The following is a 17,456-nucleotide window of genomic DNA, read 5'->3' on the forward strand; positions in this document are numbered from 1 at the left end:
ATGAAATAAACCTTGATTAAAAGAGCAAAGGCAAACACTGTAGCAAACGCCAAGCATCTCACGAGTGAGGCCTTTGTTTCTTCTGTTAGACAGCTGACAACCAGGCGGGGTGAGTCCCGTCTCAGCTGACGGCGATGATGGATGGGACGGCTCCACTAGGCCCCCCCACCCCATAGTCAGCTGTCACAGTTGTCACTTGTCACAATGCCATTGTTGGGAAAGTATAACAAAGTAATGCATTACACATTACTAGTTACTTTAAAACACACACTGCTGTTTTTGTTTTTATTTTCTCCTCGCCTGTTTTAGTTTTTTGGGGTGTCATTATGTTTTGTCCTAAATGTTTTGGTATTGTATCACCTTAATAAAAACAAAACATATTAAAAGAGACAATGCTCACCTGACGGGTGGGCGAAGTTCCTCCCGCAGAGGTCACATGACACCTTCTTCTTGAGGCGGGTGGTGCTGCGGTGGGCCTCGGCGCGGTGCTGCTGCAGGGCCCTCTGGTTGGCCAGCTTCTTGGGGCACTGCAGGCACTGCTGCTCCCCCTCCTGAGAGGAGGGGCAGCGCTTCACATGGGCCAGCATCCGACACTTGAAGGCAAAGCCCCTCTTACACCAGCGGCAGGAGTAGGGCTTGGAGGGGGAGGCGGAGTCTGTTGGAGCATCAATGGCCTTCTCATCCTCTTCCGACTCTTCTTTTTTGTCCTCCCCCTCCCCCTTTTCTTCACTTCCGCTGCCATTCTGCTTTCCTGAGTCAACTGGAGAAGATGGAAAAAGGGTTGAGAAATCAATGTTGAATTAAACAGTGTTGTGCTGCAGAGACTAAACCAAACATATCCCTGTAGAAACTACATCACAATGATTTAACAAGAATTATGAAAAATGATCACGCAAATCAAATTGCAATTGCAAAAACATTCACAATAATCCCAATTAGATATATTTATTTTTATTTGTACAGCCCTTATTTTTTATTGACAACGATATCCACTCACACAGTTGTCCGCCTGCAGTGAGCCTGCTCTGAGCCTCCTCCAGCAGGGGGAGCAGGGGGGAGGGGAAGGAGGAGGGGGCTTGTTGCTGCAGGGTGAGGAGCAGGGTGAGGAGCGCCGCCTCACCCAGCTGCTCCTCCCTCACGAGGCTCAGCAGCTTCTCCAGCGCCGGGTAGGGGTCTGCCTCCTCACAGCACTCACACACCAGCTGCAGGAGCACACACTGCATTATTCCCTCAGACACACACAGGCCTTCAGTCTTTAGTACAGCTGTTACATAACATGTAAAGACCATAAGGTTTATTGTCCTGACATATACAAAACTACGGCGTAATCTTCGGTACTAAGTCATCAATGCATTTACCGATGTAGCTAAAGCCCGCCTCCGTGTGTTGATGTTGTCGTCCTCAAACACACACCACTTTGTAGTTTCAAAGCGGAGTCTGACTGCTCACTCCAGAATGTTCTAGTGAGAAGGTGCCCTGTTTTCATGTTTACATGTTCTCTCCATAGAAACAATGTTTATATTAGTTCTGTGTTGATAAAGGTGGGAGAAGTACTCAGATTCTGTACTTGAGTAAAAGTAGAAGTACCAGAGTGTAGGAATACTCTATTACAGTAAAGTCCTGCATTCAAAATGTTACTCAAGTGAAAGTAGAAAAGTATTCTCATCTAAATATAGTGAAAGACAGTAAAAGTAGTCGTTGTGCAGATTGGTCCATTTCAGAATAATATATATGATATGTTTTATAATGATTGATCATGAAAGTGTTCTCAAAGCTGGTGAAGGTGCAGCTAGTCTGAAGTACTTTGTAGACTGCAGGGTAGCTGGTGGATTTACTCCAGGTGGAACTAAAGTCTGATTCAACACTTGATTATATTTCACATCATTCATCCAGATCTGAGAAGTAACTAAAGGGATTAAATACATGTAGTGGAGTACAAGTACACCGTGTACCTCTGAATTGTAGTACTTAAGTACAGTACTTGAGTAAATGTACTTAGTTACTTGTTTACACCACTGGTGTTATATATATATATATATATCAATAAAATAACATTGGTGTACCCTGCCTTGTTAATTGACACTAATTGCATCAGTACAACGTCAGAGCCGTGTCATATTCAGTCTGCTGAGAACACTTTCTCTTCTCCAACAGAAGAAGAACCGTTTACATCAACAAATACTTTTTAAATGCTCCTATTTTTATTTTTATTCTTTGTCAAGATTCTAAAATAAACCCCAATAGGCGCTTTCACACCGGAGTACTTTTCCACGTACTTTTCCCTTTTAGTTCCGATAGTTCCTGGGATTTTGCGTTCACACCAAAAAGAGAACTTAGTTCATGAGAACTTTCCCCCCCCCCCCCCTCTTCAGTCCCTGCTAGAGACTCTGTGCCAATAGTCATTGTGTCCAAACGGTGGTACTGCAATTTCCGTATCAGTCCGTGACGTCACCGGGCCCAAAACAACTTTCCCATTGACTAACATTGGGAAAGAGACGTCTGTAAATCGGTGGATACTTTTTTTTTAACTAAATAATCTACCCAGTATGAACAATTTTATAGCCCTTATTAGAATCATTCGGTCCTTAAAGTTGTAAAATGCACTAAATGCCGAATATAGATTTATTTTCTCTCTCCATTCATTCTACTGAGCCGAGAGTGGGAGCTCGGGGGGCGGGGCTTAAGGGGCGCATGCTCTGTGAGCGCACATATAGGTTCTTCTGCTCTGACAGCCAGGCATGATGGGTAATGGCTCTCTCAAAAGTTGGGCCATTTTGACTTCCTGCGCCAATGAGCAGCTCTCATAGGAAAGAAGGAGACCCCGCCTCCCACGCTGTATCCAGTTCTTATTATACATCCATGAGTAATCTTCCCTCAGGGACTTATTCTGGTGTGAACGCGATCTGCTCTTTAGTTCTATAGGGGAACTAAGTGCTGGGAACTAAGTGCTGAGAACTAAGTGCTGGGAACTAAGTACGGCAAAGTACTTGGTGTGAAAGCGGCTATTGCTTCATGCACAGATTGTTTAAAATAAAGGCTTCGAGGAGCTCAAACAGGACAAACCCACTTCCCCGATAGCCTTTTAATTTGAAAATAGAAAGTATATGTACATGAAACAGTATTAGCCGCTTTTCACAGTGGAGCTGCTGCTGGCCACGCCCCTTTGGAGCTGCTGCTGGCCACGCCTCTTTGGAGCTGCTGCTGGCCACGCCCCTTTGGAGCGTCCACATGCAAGCAGTGAGCTCTGTGAAGAGAAGGCTGTGTACCAGCAGAAACTCAGCTAAACGCTGCCGTGATTTAACGCCACATTATGTTCCAAACCACATCAAGCATTATTTCTGAAACAGTATGGAGCTCAAACACTTGAGGTTTACCACAAGGTCAGTACCTTCTATATCCTGCTTCGTTACCTATGTTCGTTACATATATCCTCTCCAGTACAGCGTTAGCTCTGAGTGTTAGCGATGCTTGCTAACAACTTCACTCTAAGTTCCGCTCGTAGACATCCTGCTGAAAGATTTTAGCTGCCCCCCCCCCCCTATTTTAAATTAACACAAATACAAAATTAAAAACTATAATTGCACACAAAAAACATTTTAAAAAAAGAACAATTTCACATAAACCTCTGGTTTTTACTGTAATTTACATTAATTACAGCAGAGGGAGCTGTCCTAATCAAGTGAAGAGAGGGCTGTAATCTACTTCCACATGAAAATTACACTTGACCCCTTGGTGATAAACAGTGAACATGGTTACCTGTCTCTCCTGCTCAGCCAGGCCTCCCTGTGCTGCCTGGCTCAGCAGCTCCAGGACAGACGGCATGTTGCTGAGGAGCTCCACCAGCTCAGAGGAATGTTCCAGAACTCCAACTGCAAGCCCATTAGACTGCTGCGCTGCTGTCGGGTTGTTTTCTTCCACTACTGAGGGTTTGGCTTCTTCAGGCTCTGTGTACACAGAAATGACAAGTCGTAAGCATTGTTGTTTACTTCAGGGAAGTTGTTGTGGAGTTTTAGTCAGTTTCTAAAATAAAAAAACACTGTCCTTTGTTGCAGTTGTAGCGTTGCATCAGATCATATTTAATAAGCAATCCAAGTGGCATATAAACATAAACGATCAACATAAACTACCTTCATTTAAAGGTAACAGAAAGGAGTTATCTGAATAATCCAATCTGTCTAACGGCCCGTCTACACTACAGCGTCGACAGCGTCGAAAGCTCCAATCTGCCCATTCACTTTCAATGGGGTGACGTCACGTAGCCGCGCTTTTTCGCCGAACTGAATTGTGGGTAGCAGAGCGGTCCGTCTCAGGCGTCTCCGGCGACAGAAGTTGAACAATGTTCAACTTCTGACGCCGGAGTAGCCAGCGCCAGCCAATCAAATCCCGTTTCCCAAAATCTGACAGCTGAAGCCGTAGCCAATCAAACCGCGTCTAAGCTGGGAGAGATATCCCGCCGTTCATTTCTATATTTCAAAAAAAGTCGGAGGAGAAACTAACTATCGCTGTAGCAAATCGCCCGGTTTTGTATGACCAGACCCTCTTCACCTACCGGGATACAAACTGGAGGAACCAGGCATGGAGGGAGGTGGCAGAGACAGTGGGGGAAACTGGTAGGTTTTCGCCTGTTTATATATATATATATATATATATATATACACCGCTCTGCTACCCACAATTCAGTTCGGCGAAAAAGCGAGGCAACGTGACGTCACCCCATTGAAAGTGAATGGGCAGATTGGAGTTTTCGACGCTGTCGACGCTGTAGTGTAGATGGGCCGTTCTGTCTAACCATCCTCCGCTGTGTCCCGTTGTTCTACCACACACACACACATGTCATATCCTGCCTTACAGCGCATATTTATTGAGACTTAAATGTACTTAAGTAAATTAGCATTCTTTAAATCCAAGTGTTATTCACCAAAACAAATAATGAAGTAAGTTATTTATTCTTAAGACATTTGCAGCAGGGATGGCAAAAGTACAGACATCATACACTCAAGTAGAAGTACTCGTGTTTGAAAATACTCCGGTAAATTACTGAGTAAACTTCTTTACTCAAGTACAGGCAAAGAAGTATGGGCTTTGAGATGTACTTAAGTCAAAAGTAGCTATAACTACCAACTGTTTTATAGAACATCTCCCTCTTATATGGCTATGGTTGATTAGGAACAGAGCCGGCCCGACCCATTAAGCGACATAAGCGACCGCTTAGGGCACCGCAGCCACTAAGGGGCCCCCTAGCAAAACAAAAAAAATCAGTACACCGTCGCCGTGATAAGTATGTTTAATTAATTGTGTCAATATGCCTAGATTGCCTACTCTCAAAGTCATGTATTATATTATTGAGTCAATCATATAATACATTAACCGTGCTTTACCTGAACCTCATCATGACACTAGAGAGGACGGCAGGATTGTAATTTCCCGTGTTCAGTGAATGCAACAGAGGCAAGACACCAGACCAACCAGAGAGTTGAATGGAAATAAACATCTGTCTTATTGGCTGACAGGTACCTATCCTGTGAGCTGTGACAATGTTTAAAATAAACTGTCAGAGTTTTTGAAGATGGACATAAGAAAAACATTTCTTAAAAAATACGACAATTCTCAAGTGGCTCACACAACAACCCCAGAGCCACCACTTGAGCCAGGTAAACAAGGTATGTAAATGTCAGTAAACTTCCAAGTTATGCGAACATGCAAAGCATAAATTACAGCTACGTTGACGTTACTTTGAATCACGGGGGTACGCTTAACCGTTAGCAAGTAGCTATAGCTAGCCAGAGATATTAAATAAACACTTTGTCATACAATCTAAATGTAATGTTTTTAGCGTTACTTCGTGATTTCAAAGAAAGCTCTCTGGGAAATGTTGACTTACTGTTCGACATGAAGCTAGAAGCTACCTTACAGTAGTACACAGTTGATCCTGAGTCCTGTCAGTTAAAGTGTTTCATAGTTAGCTTAGCTAAGCATCAACCTAGCACTGAAATATATGGATGTTATGTGACAGTATTTCTGAGAAAAAGTCAGCTGAAATGGTGGCATAGTTGCCACTGCTTTAGTGTCGACAGCATGTTTAAACGTATTTGCAGCAGTAAATGTGGCTGTCTGGCCACTGACGTTGCCATAACAACACCTGCATTTAAATGTGCAACCTCTTTTTGTGACAGATTTTTGCAAGAAATTATAATTCTTCTGAATGATATTCCTATTGACAGCTAGTTTCTATGTGAGCATTATGAGATGGACAGCCAGAGAGAATAAATGAAAAACAGTTATGAAATACTATATGACAAAACAAGAATACAGTTAAAGTGATTTGTAAAATATCCATAAAGAAAAATCTGTTTACAGTTCTGTTTCATATGGGTGTCGAGAGATGTATCCATAGATCTCTTAATTTTGCTCTCAAATACCTCATTCACACCAACGGTGTTTCAGGGCCGGTTCGGACCTGGAGCTTGAAAAGCACCGGGTTTTCCTGTTCACACCGCAGCGGAGCAGCCTCTTAGCTCAGGAATCCGGTTTGTTTCAAGGACCAAAAAAAGTGTCCGGCTAGAGCAAAAGCACCGCATACGTCACGCTTACGTCGAGGCAGGGGCAGGGGAGGGATCAACTCCTGAACAACAACAAAAAGGCCGCATTTTATCCAGTTTGTACACAACGATGGAGAAACTTAACAAGCAGCAGTGGTCCACTGAAGAGACCAGCTACCTACTGGGAATCTGGTCTTCCGAAGAGGTACAGAGGATGCTGGAGCACAATCGGCCATTGTTGTTGTTGTCGGTGTCAGCTGTGAGGGGTTTCCGCGAGGTTTGGCTTTATGAAGCAGGCACGCAAACGGTTACGTCATCATGCAAACGATGACGCAATGACGCAGCACCAGTTGGACTCTGGCAGGTGTGAAAAGAGCCGGAGCTAAACCGAAGAACCGGTTCTGAACCTGAAAAGCTCTAGCACGGAGCTTGAACCGGAGTTGCGCTGGTGTGAATGAGGTAAAAGTGCACCAGATTGATGCTTTTAACTTCAATATTTAAAAAAAAATCTTCCCGGGGGAGCATGCCCCCAGACCCTCCTAGAGGAGGTGAAGACCCCACTAGAGGAGGTTAGGTCCACATTGTTTACATGCTTATTTATACAATATGTGTGCTTATGCTAACATCATAAGACAAAAGTTGGTTCCGTGTTGTGTGTAGTGAGAACGTGCTAGAGTGAGGGGGGCCCCCAAGCCAAAGCTCGCTTAGGGCCCCCAAAAGTCTAGGGCCGGCCCTGATTAGGAATGTCTAAATCGAAAACTTCCCCTGCCTCTTCCTCTTCCCTAATGTTAGCCATTTTTCTTGCCTTGCTCCGTTGAAATAGCTTGGTAGGCTACAGGCACGGTTTGAGATAAGGTTAGCTGCTTCCTGCTGCCTACCGCCGTCGGCACAGCTCAAAGGATGATGGGAAATACCTCAAGCTGAGTTCTTATTGGTCCTTCTTCTTGAGAGAAGACCAGGAAATACTGGATACACCAATTGTATTTTTTCTGTGATCTTAGGTTGAAATAGGTACGCAATGATTCTAAATAATAATGATAACGTCACCAAATGCATATTTAAATTAAAGCCTGTTTTTAAAATGTAAGAAGTAGAAAGTACAGGTATTTGTGTTAAAAATGTAAGGAGTAAAAAAAAAAACCGGAATAGTGGAGTAAAGTACTGATACCAGTCAAATCTACTTCAGTTCAGTAACAAAGTATTTGTACTTCACAACATCCCACCTCTAATTTGCAGATATTCAAACAATAATAATCTTAAAGTAAAATGGCTCTGACAGTAGTTGTATTGGACTGATATGATATTGTGAATAAGTATCTCAGTATATTCATGCCGGACACGGACCTGAGTTCTGCACACAGCTTCTTTTACACGCCGGCTCCTCTGCAGCTTCACTCTCACTCTCTCTCTCCGTCTTGTCTGAAGTCGTGTCCTCCTTGCTGGGTGAAGCAGAACCATCAGTGTTCATGCTCTGGACTTGGTTTATCACCGGGAGACTGGAGGTGTGTGTAGAATGGACCGGAGTTTGCTGGTTTACCAGACTAGTGAGGATGTTTTTGAAGCCGACAGCCACGTCGAACATCTGCAAGCTGTCAGCGGCCGCCACGATGCGGCTCACGTTGTGTTTGCCCAGAGGCAGCTTGCCGGTGTAGACCATGTCCAGCAGGCAGCCGAATTCCTGTGAGGACACCATGGCTGTGTCGATGGAGATGGTGTCGGAGCCTTCCAGGAGAGACCTGACGGAGAAGATAACTTTATTTATGTTGAAAATCCCACAATAGTCTATATGCCAGATCCTAGACTCACTTATTGTGAACCCGGAAATGTTGAGTACCCCAAAGTTTTATGTTAGAATGTATAGTACGGGTCTCCAGCACAAAGAAACTGTTGGTTTTGTTTGCCTGCATATGTTGGGCAATTTGCACAATTAGAATAATTTTGGGGCTTATTGAGGATGCTGAATCCATTTCTGGCTCTGGATCAGTTGGATTGGACAGATTGCCTATTTGTTTAAGTACAAATTGTCCACAGTAGAGAACATAATTGTCATCTCGTGCTCTCTATATCCAATGGTGGCAACACTAGAGATGGTAGTCAAAATCAGTCCACAAGAGTACAAATATGGCCACTTTCAGGTTAAAACTGCTATGCTCAGAAATGGATTCAGCATCATCAATAACCTCCAAAATCACTCAAAGATTGTCCAAATCAGTCAAGCCATTTCTTTACTATTGTTTACATAGGCTATAATGCCATTCATTTTCATTAACGCGATTTATGGAAATTGTTCAAATGACCCAACATATGCAGGTTAGTATCCAGCCGTTGCTACGTCTGGGGACCCGTACTATACATTTATAACATACAACTTTGGGGTACTCAACATTTCAGGGTTCACAATGCTGGAAACTACACTACAAACTCATTTAGGTCCACAACATCCCTCTAAAAGTCATCTTGCCTTCATCACCCCTTTGACTTAAAATGCTATATTTATTATGGATATGGTAAATGACCAGAGAAACATGGTAGTGTCACTAACCGTCCCTGAAACCCCTGTTAGTGTTTGTAAGTGTTTGTTTCTTCTGTGTGTCTCTCTCTCTCTTTCTCTCGACTGCAGCCGAGGAGAGAGGAGGGAGGACGCTTCCAGAGGAGACGAGAGTGAGGATACACCAGTGTAGACTACGCGGAGACGTAGATGTGATGTGATATGAATGATAATGGGACACACATCGGCGTCTGCACTCACAGTGCCGCGGACTGTACGTAATGTTACTTTGATCCGGTTACTTATGTTGTGGCCGATATTTAAGTAAGCTTTCTTAGCGCTAATGTTATAATAGTCATATTGCTCTGAAGATGGAGGTGATATTCTATTAATGTTCACGTTCACACAGTCGGTGATTTTTGCCGGCCGTCTTTCCTGCAACGGCAGTTTCTCTGTATTTCCTTTCTCCTGTAATATGACTTGATCGCTTTAAACTCCGCACACTGAGCTCTGATTGGTCAGCAGGCAGTGCTTTCACTGAGTTGATCTCTTAGCCTGCAACCTAACCTGGTCCCGACCAGGTTAGCCGCTAAGCATAAGTTACCATGGAGATCTAGCCTGCTAAAAAGAGAACCAGCGTCGTAGGACCAGAGTTTTCCCTGAAGTTAGCCGGCTAAGCGAAAATCCGGCTTCGTGGTACAGGCCTAAGAAGTAAAGGGCGTTGTTTATGGTGACGCTGGAGCATGGGCGGCGCCAGGATTTTTTTGCTGCAGTAGCTTAGCAGTTGCTATATGACAGCACGGCGTTGCTAGTTAATTTTCAAAATATACAAACAATACCAGTGGGCCAAGCACGAGCCTGTTCATATTGTAGCGTTCACCGCTATTCATGATCACTCAAGCCTTCAATGTCCAAAACGTTCTCTTTATTTACAGAACCAATCAATAGTGTAACACTCATGACTTTCACGTAACACACACCGGAAAACGCACACACATACACACACCTGGAAGGGGCGGTCTCTCCCTAACTCCCAACAACAACATTGCCTAAATAACGCACTTTTCCTCCTCTCTGGCCTCATTCTGTGACTCTCCTCCTCATTCTCAGTTCTCTTCTCCTCATTCACAATTCCCCGTGTTAGATCTCACTGTCAGCACGCCTCGAACAATGCGCCATGTCGGAAAATACAACACATTCTCGATTTATTTAAAATTACCATTTGTAACTGAGAGGAGTGACTGCTCATTTCTGCCGAGATGCTCAAAGGGTGAGACGATGTGTCTGAGAATCACTGACTAGCAGAATTTGTATATTCTGGAGTGGAGCTCTGCAGAGAGCAGGGTGGAGGAAATGAGGGCAGTGGATCATCACGGTGCGGAGAGGAGCAGCGCTAGTTCCACTGCAGCTCGTGGTAGCAGCTAGCTGGTCCTGCTGCTGCGGGTGCAGCGGGTCAGTTGGCGGGGGCACCTGTTCTTCGTGGTCCCAATCCTCCCGGTTTTCATAGTGAACATCGGGATCCTTGTGGATAGCAGGGTTGTCCGGCTGGACCGGCTCCGTTGGAGAACGCGGTCATTTACGCTGACTTGTGACTGTGAGAAATGTTTTAATTTTCGATCTACTGAGAATTAGCCAAGTAACAGTTCATGCAGTAAATTACAACGACCCGCCCCTGATAGATCCCGCGAAAATTTATCATATTTATACACATTCTCGCGGGCTGCGAGAATGTGTATAAATATGATACATTTTCATATCAAAACAATGGGGTTGCTAAGCTGTTGCTAGGCCAATTGTTGGAGTTGCTATAGCAACTCCTAGATGCCCCCTGGCGCCGCCCCTGCGTTGGAGTGAACGAGGACATCCCAACTCATACCTGAGGACCAGGGGCGGCGCCAAAAAAAAAGTTAGAAATTTAAAAAAAAAATGTTTTATTTCATAACAACACAATTTCCCGATTTTGGATCAACAAAGTACATCTTATTATCTTATACTAACAGAACTACGCCTATATTGCGTACAGCGCCCATAAACTATGGCACACACCCCCCGCAAAATCAAGTTGAACTGCCCCAGTCCCAGTAAAAACCAAAGGTTTATGTGAAATTGTTCTTTTTTTGAAATAATGGTTTTAGTGTGCAATTATAGGTTTTAATTTTGTATTTGTATTCATTTAAAATAAATCAAACTCCCAAAAAATGTACACAGCTTCTGTGTGCTTTTATCAACATTGAAATTTACTGTGTAAGCGGCCGCGGGGGGAGAGCTTTTGAGAGCTCTCTCCTGAAAGACTGAGAGGCTCTGATAACCTCAGCTCAGTGAGGTAAAGGCACACCTTTATATGATCATTATAGTTATAAAAAAATGAGAGAATAGGTGAAAAACAGGTATAAAATACTGACAGTACAAAAAAGTTGTTATTAATAAACAAGAATACAGTTTGAAAGGGGAGTGAATTGTAAAATATCCATAAAGGAAAAGAAAATCTGCTTACAGTTCTGTTTCATATGGGTGTTGAGAAATGTATCCATAGATCTCCTAATGTTGCTCTCAAAGTGCACCAGATTGATGCTTTTAACTTCAATATACAAAAAAGTCTTCCCGGGGGTGCATGCCCCCGGACCCCCCTAGGAGATGAGGTCCCCCCCCACTTAAATCATGTTCAAATACAGATACAGTTGCACACATCTTGTGTCAATATCTTTGTTTTTGTGGTCATCCCACAACCATGCACGTGCGAATCATAGTGAGTGTCTGCATTTTGGGGGGGGGCGCCAGCTAAAATCTTGCCTAGGGCGGCAAATTGGTCAGGGCCGGCCCTGCCAGCCAGGCCTCTTTACCCACCCTGGAACAACTGTTTCCCACTGCCGCCATAACCAACCTCCACTCCCAGCTCCCCTTTTCTAATAAACAAATGTTACGCTCACCAGCTGATTCCGAGTCTGATTCTGGGTCCCCTCTAGTACGTGTGACAGGTAGTGATGGGAATTATGGCTCTTTGCAGGGAGCCGGATCTTATGGCTCCGTTCCTTTGCGAGAGCCGTTCAAAAGAGCCGTTTTTTGGGGGGCGGGGTTAATAGGTTTATCTGCGAAATATACCTTTTATAATTCAATCAAATGTAGCCCTGTTTTGACTAATGATTTATGTGTACACATATATCACTTAAATTATTCAATACATCCTTTGTAATGAAGTATTCAAAAGTAAAAATTACATTTTTAATGTAAATGGTAAATGGACTGTACTTATATAGCGCTTTATCCAGTCTTTAAGACCCCTCAAAGCGCTTTACATACTACATGTCGTTCACACAGAGCAGTGTACCTAACTCTAGGAACTAACATTCACACACCGTTGGCCATCGGGAGCAACTCAGGGTTAAGTATCTTGCCCAAGGATACATCGACATGTTGACTGCATGGGCTGGGATCGAACCCACGACCTTCTGGTTGAAAGACGACCGCACTCCCTCGCAGTCGCCCTGTATATAAATGATTTGCTGTGGCCAATTATTTTCATTGCATTTACAGACCCTTGTAACTCTCTGATTGTAGAACCACACTAAAAAAAAAGAAGCAGATAGCAACACCTATACAAACAGACAACAAATCTTTGCTGAGCCTAAAAATAATCAAAAAAATAAATAACATAATGAAAATAAATATATTGCAATGCTCAAAACAGCAGCATCCAACAGTCTCTAATCCTTGGATATTACATGTCACTGCATGCATGCACGGAGCACCCGTAGCACGGAGATCATCATATCATTCTTGAGTAGAAGTATTGAATAAATCCCGTCTGGCTGCACATGAATCCACCTTTTTGATCTGAGAGCAGTGATATTCTGCATGACATCTTCTGACTATCCATCCAACCATCTTCTCCCGCTTATCCGTGGTCGGGTCGCGGGGGTAGCAGTTCCAGCAGAGAGCCCCAAACTTTCTTTTCCCTGGCGACATCAACCAGCTCTGACTGGGGGATCCCAAGGCGCTCCCAGGCCAGCGAAGAGATATAATCCCTCCACCTGGTCCTAGGTCTACCCCTTGGTCTCTTCCCAGCTGGACGTGCCTGGAACACCTCCGTAGGGAGGCGCCCAGGCGGCATCCTAACTAGGTGCCCGAACCACCTCAACTGGCTCCTTTCGACGCGAAGGAGGAGCGGTTCAACTCCGAGTCCCTCCCGGATGACCGAACTTCTCACCTTATCCCTAAGGGAGACACCAGCCACCCGACGGAGGAAACCCATCTCGGCCGCTTGTATCCGCGATCTCGTTCTTTCGGTCATGATCCATCCTTCATGACCATAGGTGAGGGTAGGAACGAAAATGGCCCGGTAGACAGAGAGCTTTGCCTTCCGGCTCAGCTCCCTTTTCGTCACAACGGTGCGGTAAAGCGACTGCAGTACCGCTCCCGCTGCTCCGATTCTCCCATCTCACGCTCCATTGTTCCCTCACTCGAGAACAAGACCCTGAGATACTTGAACTCCTTCACTTGGGGTAAGGACTCATTCCCTACTTGGAGTGGACAGTCCATCGGTTTCCTGCTGAGAACCATGGCCTCAGATTTGGAGGTGCTGATCCTCATCCTAGCCGCTTCACATTCGGTTGCGAACCGATCCAGTGAGTGCTGAAGGTCGCAGACCGATGAAGCCATCAGAACCACATCATCTGCAAAAAGCAGTGGTGCAATCCTTAGTCCACCGAACTGCAGACCCCCCCCCCCCACGACTACGCCTCGAAATCCGATCCATGTATATTACAAACAGGATTGGTGACAAAGCGCAGCCCTGGCGGAGGCCAACCCTCACCGGAAATGGGTCCGACTTACTGCCGAGGACCCGGACACAGCTCTCGCGTTGGGAGTACAGAGATTGGATGGCCCTGAGTAGAGACCCCCTCACTACACCCCCTCACTACACTACAATACTGTACTTCACCTACTACAAGTAGTTTGTTTGCATGTAATAATTATATTGTTTGTTGTTTGTGGAAACATTTATTGAAAAATGAATCTGAACTTTTCGATCTGTAACGATTATAAACTGAAGCAATATAAAAATGACTCCCATTAACTGAGTTTTAAACATCAGCATATCCGGTCCTAGTCCGGCAATTATATGCTAACGGAAACTCTGCTACACAACTATTATTATTGAAACATGACCTGTAAGTTTCGAATTTGTCCGGTAAAATAAATTCTGTCCGGACTTTTGACCGGCGAGAAGCAATCCTAGCGGAAACCCTGCCTCTGATCCCCCTTTTTGAAAAGGGGAGCCACTACCCCGGTCTGCCACTCCTTCGGTACTGTTTCCGACTTCCACGCAACGTTGATGAGACTTTTTTCTCATCATAATAAACCTTTTTTCTTAAAAACATTGCACCTTAGTAGTTACCTTTTCAGAAAACACAAATATGTGGGACATCTGTGGGCCCATGGTATTTAATGCGGCCAGTGATGAGTGTTAACATTGTAAATCCTGAGAGACCTGTATATTGTTCAGTTAAGATATTAATTGTGCACTTAGCATTTAAGGACTGGCTTGTCACTTTGACAATATAATCATTTATTTTGTCAAACTGCAATTTTATGAATAATGTAGAAAGATCTATGTATAAGCTTGAGACTATGTTTGGACTTGAAAAATGAATATGAATTCCGAGCCACTAAACACCTGCTAACCACTCTTTGCAGATCATGTTTCAAAGCCCATGCTCACACTACCTGAAGAGCATGCTGGAGGCGGCCAGTACCAGTTTATGGGCGCGGTGGGGGCTGTCACCCACCAGGATGGTGCAGTCACACAGGTGGCCCTCCCTCCTCAAGGCCCACAGCTGCTGCATCAGCTGGCTGCTGTAGTTGGGTAGCTCCATCATTTTGCTGATGTTCCGCTCTCTTTTCTATGAAGAGAGAACAATTCAGAAATTCAACTTATTATTATTATTATTTTCAGCAAAATACTTCAAAACACTCAGTATTTGAAGCCAGAATAAAGAGAATATAATTTGCATCTACTGGTGGAATGGCACACACTTACACTGTACAGAGTGTATCGAGTAAGTACTGTGCATGTTGTGTGTTTTGGATGTATGCGGAATTAGAACAAAAATGACTACTATATTCATAACAAGTCCCAAATACAGTGGTGGGAAAATATTTAGATGCTTTACTTGAGTAAAAGTACTAATACGACACTGTAAAAAAACTTCAATTTCAACTAAAAGAACTGCATTGAGAATGGTACTAAAGTAGAAGTATTTGAGTACGATGAGTAAAATGTACTTAAATTATTAGGAGTATAAGTACTTATTGCAGGAAAAATATTTTAATAGTTTCAAGCAAAAGCTCTTCACGTTTAAGAAGCTAGAACTGTGAAATATTTTTTAACAAACAATTTGCTGCCAATGAATTCTCTGTTAACCCTCTCATGGTCTGAGTTTATTCAATCTAATGTTGGATGGATTAATCTATACCAAAAAATCATATTTAAAAGTGTTGTGCGTCAAAATCTGAATTTATAAAGTAACCAGAAAATAAATCTGTAAAGTATGTGTAATGGGAGTACAAATTATTAAATTGGCTTCCAAAATGTATAAATAAACAAATATTCACTTTTCGGTATTTATCCCATATTTATTTGACATTTGAATGGTGTATGAAAAAAATGTATATATTATATAGATTGCTGTGCCTTTGAATACTTAAAGAGTGGTGAACATTTGCTAACCAGGCTCTAGTTTCTGAGCCTGATGTTCACATGGCTTTCCGGTCAATGTTTACCAGATTAGCTATTTAAGATTTAGCAGGCTATCCGTCCCTAGCTTTAGCTCCGGATGCTAATGTAATGTCGAACTCGAAAAGCGTATGAATGTAAGGTTAGTGAAATACATAGGGATGTATGAGCAGCATTCTCCAAATAAAGGCTGAGCGCCTCCAACACGCAGTCGGCAGTCAGTGTAGTCTTTACCTTAACCCATTCAAACGATCCGTTTCTTTATTTAAACTCCTTTGCTGAACAACTTTGCTCTGCGCAATAAAGGTTAGCCGTTTTGAAAATGGCGTCAAGCGGTGCGGCAACGAAACGGGTCCGTTTCCGGTTTAGGGAAATATAGCTGTCTGCTGCCTCCAGACAGTATCACTCAGTCTAGTGAAGTTGTCGCATACAGTAGATGTTAATCGGTTAGATGAGTTACCTTCAGTCCCTTATCCGACCATATCCGACAGGCAGAGATCGCAGCAGAACCGAAGAACGAGCAGAACCCAGCATCCGCACCGGAAGCTGCTCCGGGACCCTTTTTCTGAGGACAAATATTTTGTATAGTGTTTCCACTTTTCCACAATGTGTCTTTTATTCTATCACTATATGTACTTTTAATTGTTTTGGTCTAATGTTGACAAATGATACGACTTCAGGATGAGGACATTTTAATAAACTTTTAAAGGTGATGGATTGTAGGCCTATACAAATATTGGTTCAAATAACACATTCTATTTTTTGGGAATATTTCACATTACAAGAAGAAAACCAAACAAAATGTTGTCCACTTAGAAATACAACAAAATGGTACCACTGTTAAAAAAACAAATAGGGAATCAAAACTATAAATCATTTGATAAGGATGTGCCAAATTGCTCCTGTGGGGATTGCCTTGGATAAAAGCGTCTAATAAGGGACATGTCATGTAATGTAATACATATTTTACTTGAAATGTTACCGGTTTTTTAAATCACTATTTTCTTTACATTTCTTTAGTTTACTCTGTAGCTACATGTACCTTTGTAGCCTACTCATGATGTCAATGTTTTGTGTGTAGGCTATATAATGTTTTGATGTTCATATAGATTTTCTTGAATAAAGGGGGGAAAAGAGATAATTAAACGCTATAAAAACATTGTAGAGCACGAGGCCGTCAATTATTTAACAGTTAGGAGAATACCATTCTGTTATTTTGAAGCTACACCATCGACGAAAGTTTTCAATATGAAGAACATTACAATAAAATAAAATAAAGAAATAGTAATTTGAGTGAAACATACAAATTAACCAACCAGGTGAGAAATAATAATAATAAAGGTGGATATATATAATTATTTTCTATGGAAACCATTTGAATGTATTCTTACATACAGGGAAAAACTTTGTCTGATCCCAAAAAACATCAAGTTTATGACCATATCTGATGGAGTAAAGCATCACATCTTCATATTTTGGAAGCTGATTCCCTCATTTTGCATCCCTGAAAATGGGAATAAGAATGATTGTTTTATAAGTTATTTGAAAATATTTTGAGACATAACAGTGAGACAAAAATACATTTTTAGAATGTAATGTGTTATTATTTCCCACAGGCCAAGCAAATCATTACAACAAAGGAAAGCACAAAAATATGAACTTCATAACCATATATAACAAGGAAAAGCATTACATT

General features: G+C 42.8%; 1 protein-coding gene across 2 annotated transcripts in view; it reads right to left on the reverse strand.

Moving 5' to 3' along the window:
* zbtb40 (zinc finger and BTB domain containing 40) overlaps positions 1-16,293 on the reverse strand; it is a 21,256-nt gene extending 4,963 nt beyond the window's left edge. Inside the window, exons 1-6 of one of the 2 annotated variants that reach the window (XM_034083369.2) lie at positions 16,221-16,293; positions 14,752-14,927; positions 7,884-8,275; positions 3,757-3,944; positions 998-1,202; positions 401-760 (exon numbers count right to left, since the gene is read on the reverse strand). In XM_034083369.2, the coding sequence (XP_033939260.1) occupies positions 401-760; positions 998-1,202; positions 3,757-3,944; positions 7,884-8,275; positions 14,752-14,903 (1,297 nt within the window). In that variant the 5' untranslated portion in view covers positions 14,904-14,927; positions 16,221-16,293. Of the gene's footprint in view, positions 1-400; positions 761-997; positions 1,203-3,756; positions 3,945-7,883; positions 8,276-14,751; positions 14,928-15,994; positions 16,083-16,220 lie in introns of those variants that run through there. The other variant, XM_034083368.2, reaches the window with a different exon arrangement.
* Between the last annotated feature and the right edge of the window lie 1,163 nt (positions 16,294-17,456).

This window comes from Pseudochaenichthys georgianus, chromosome 5 (assembly GCF_902827115.2).
Source record: "Pseudochaenichthys georgianus chromosome 5, fPseGeo1.2, whole genome shotgun sequence".
In the NCBI taxonomy this organism is placed as follows: Eukaryota; Metazoa; Chordata; class Actinopteri; order Perciformes; family Channichthyidae; genus Pseudochaenichthys; species Pseudochaenichthys georgianus.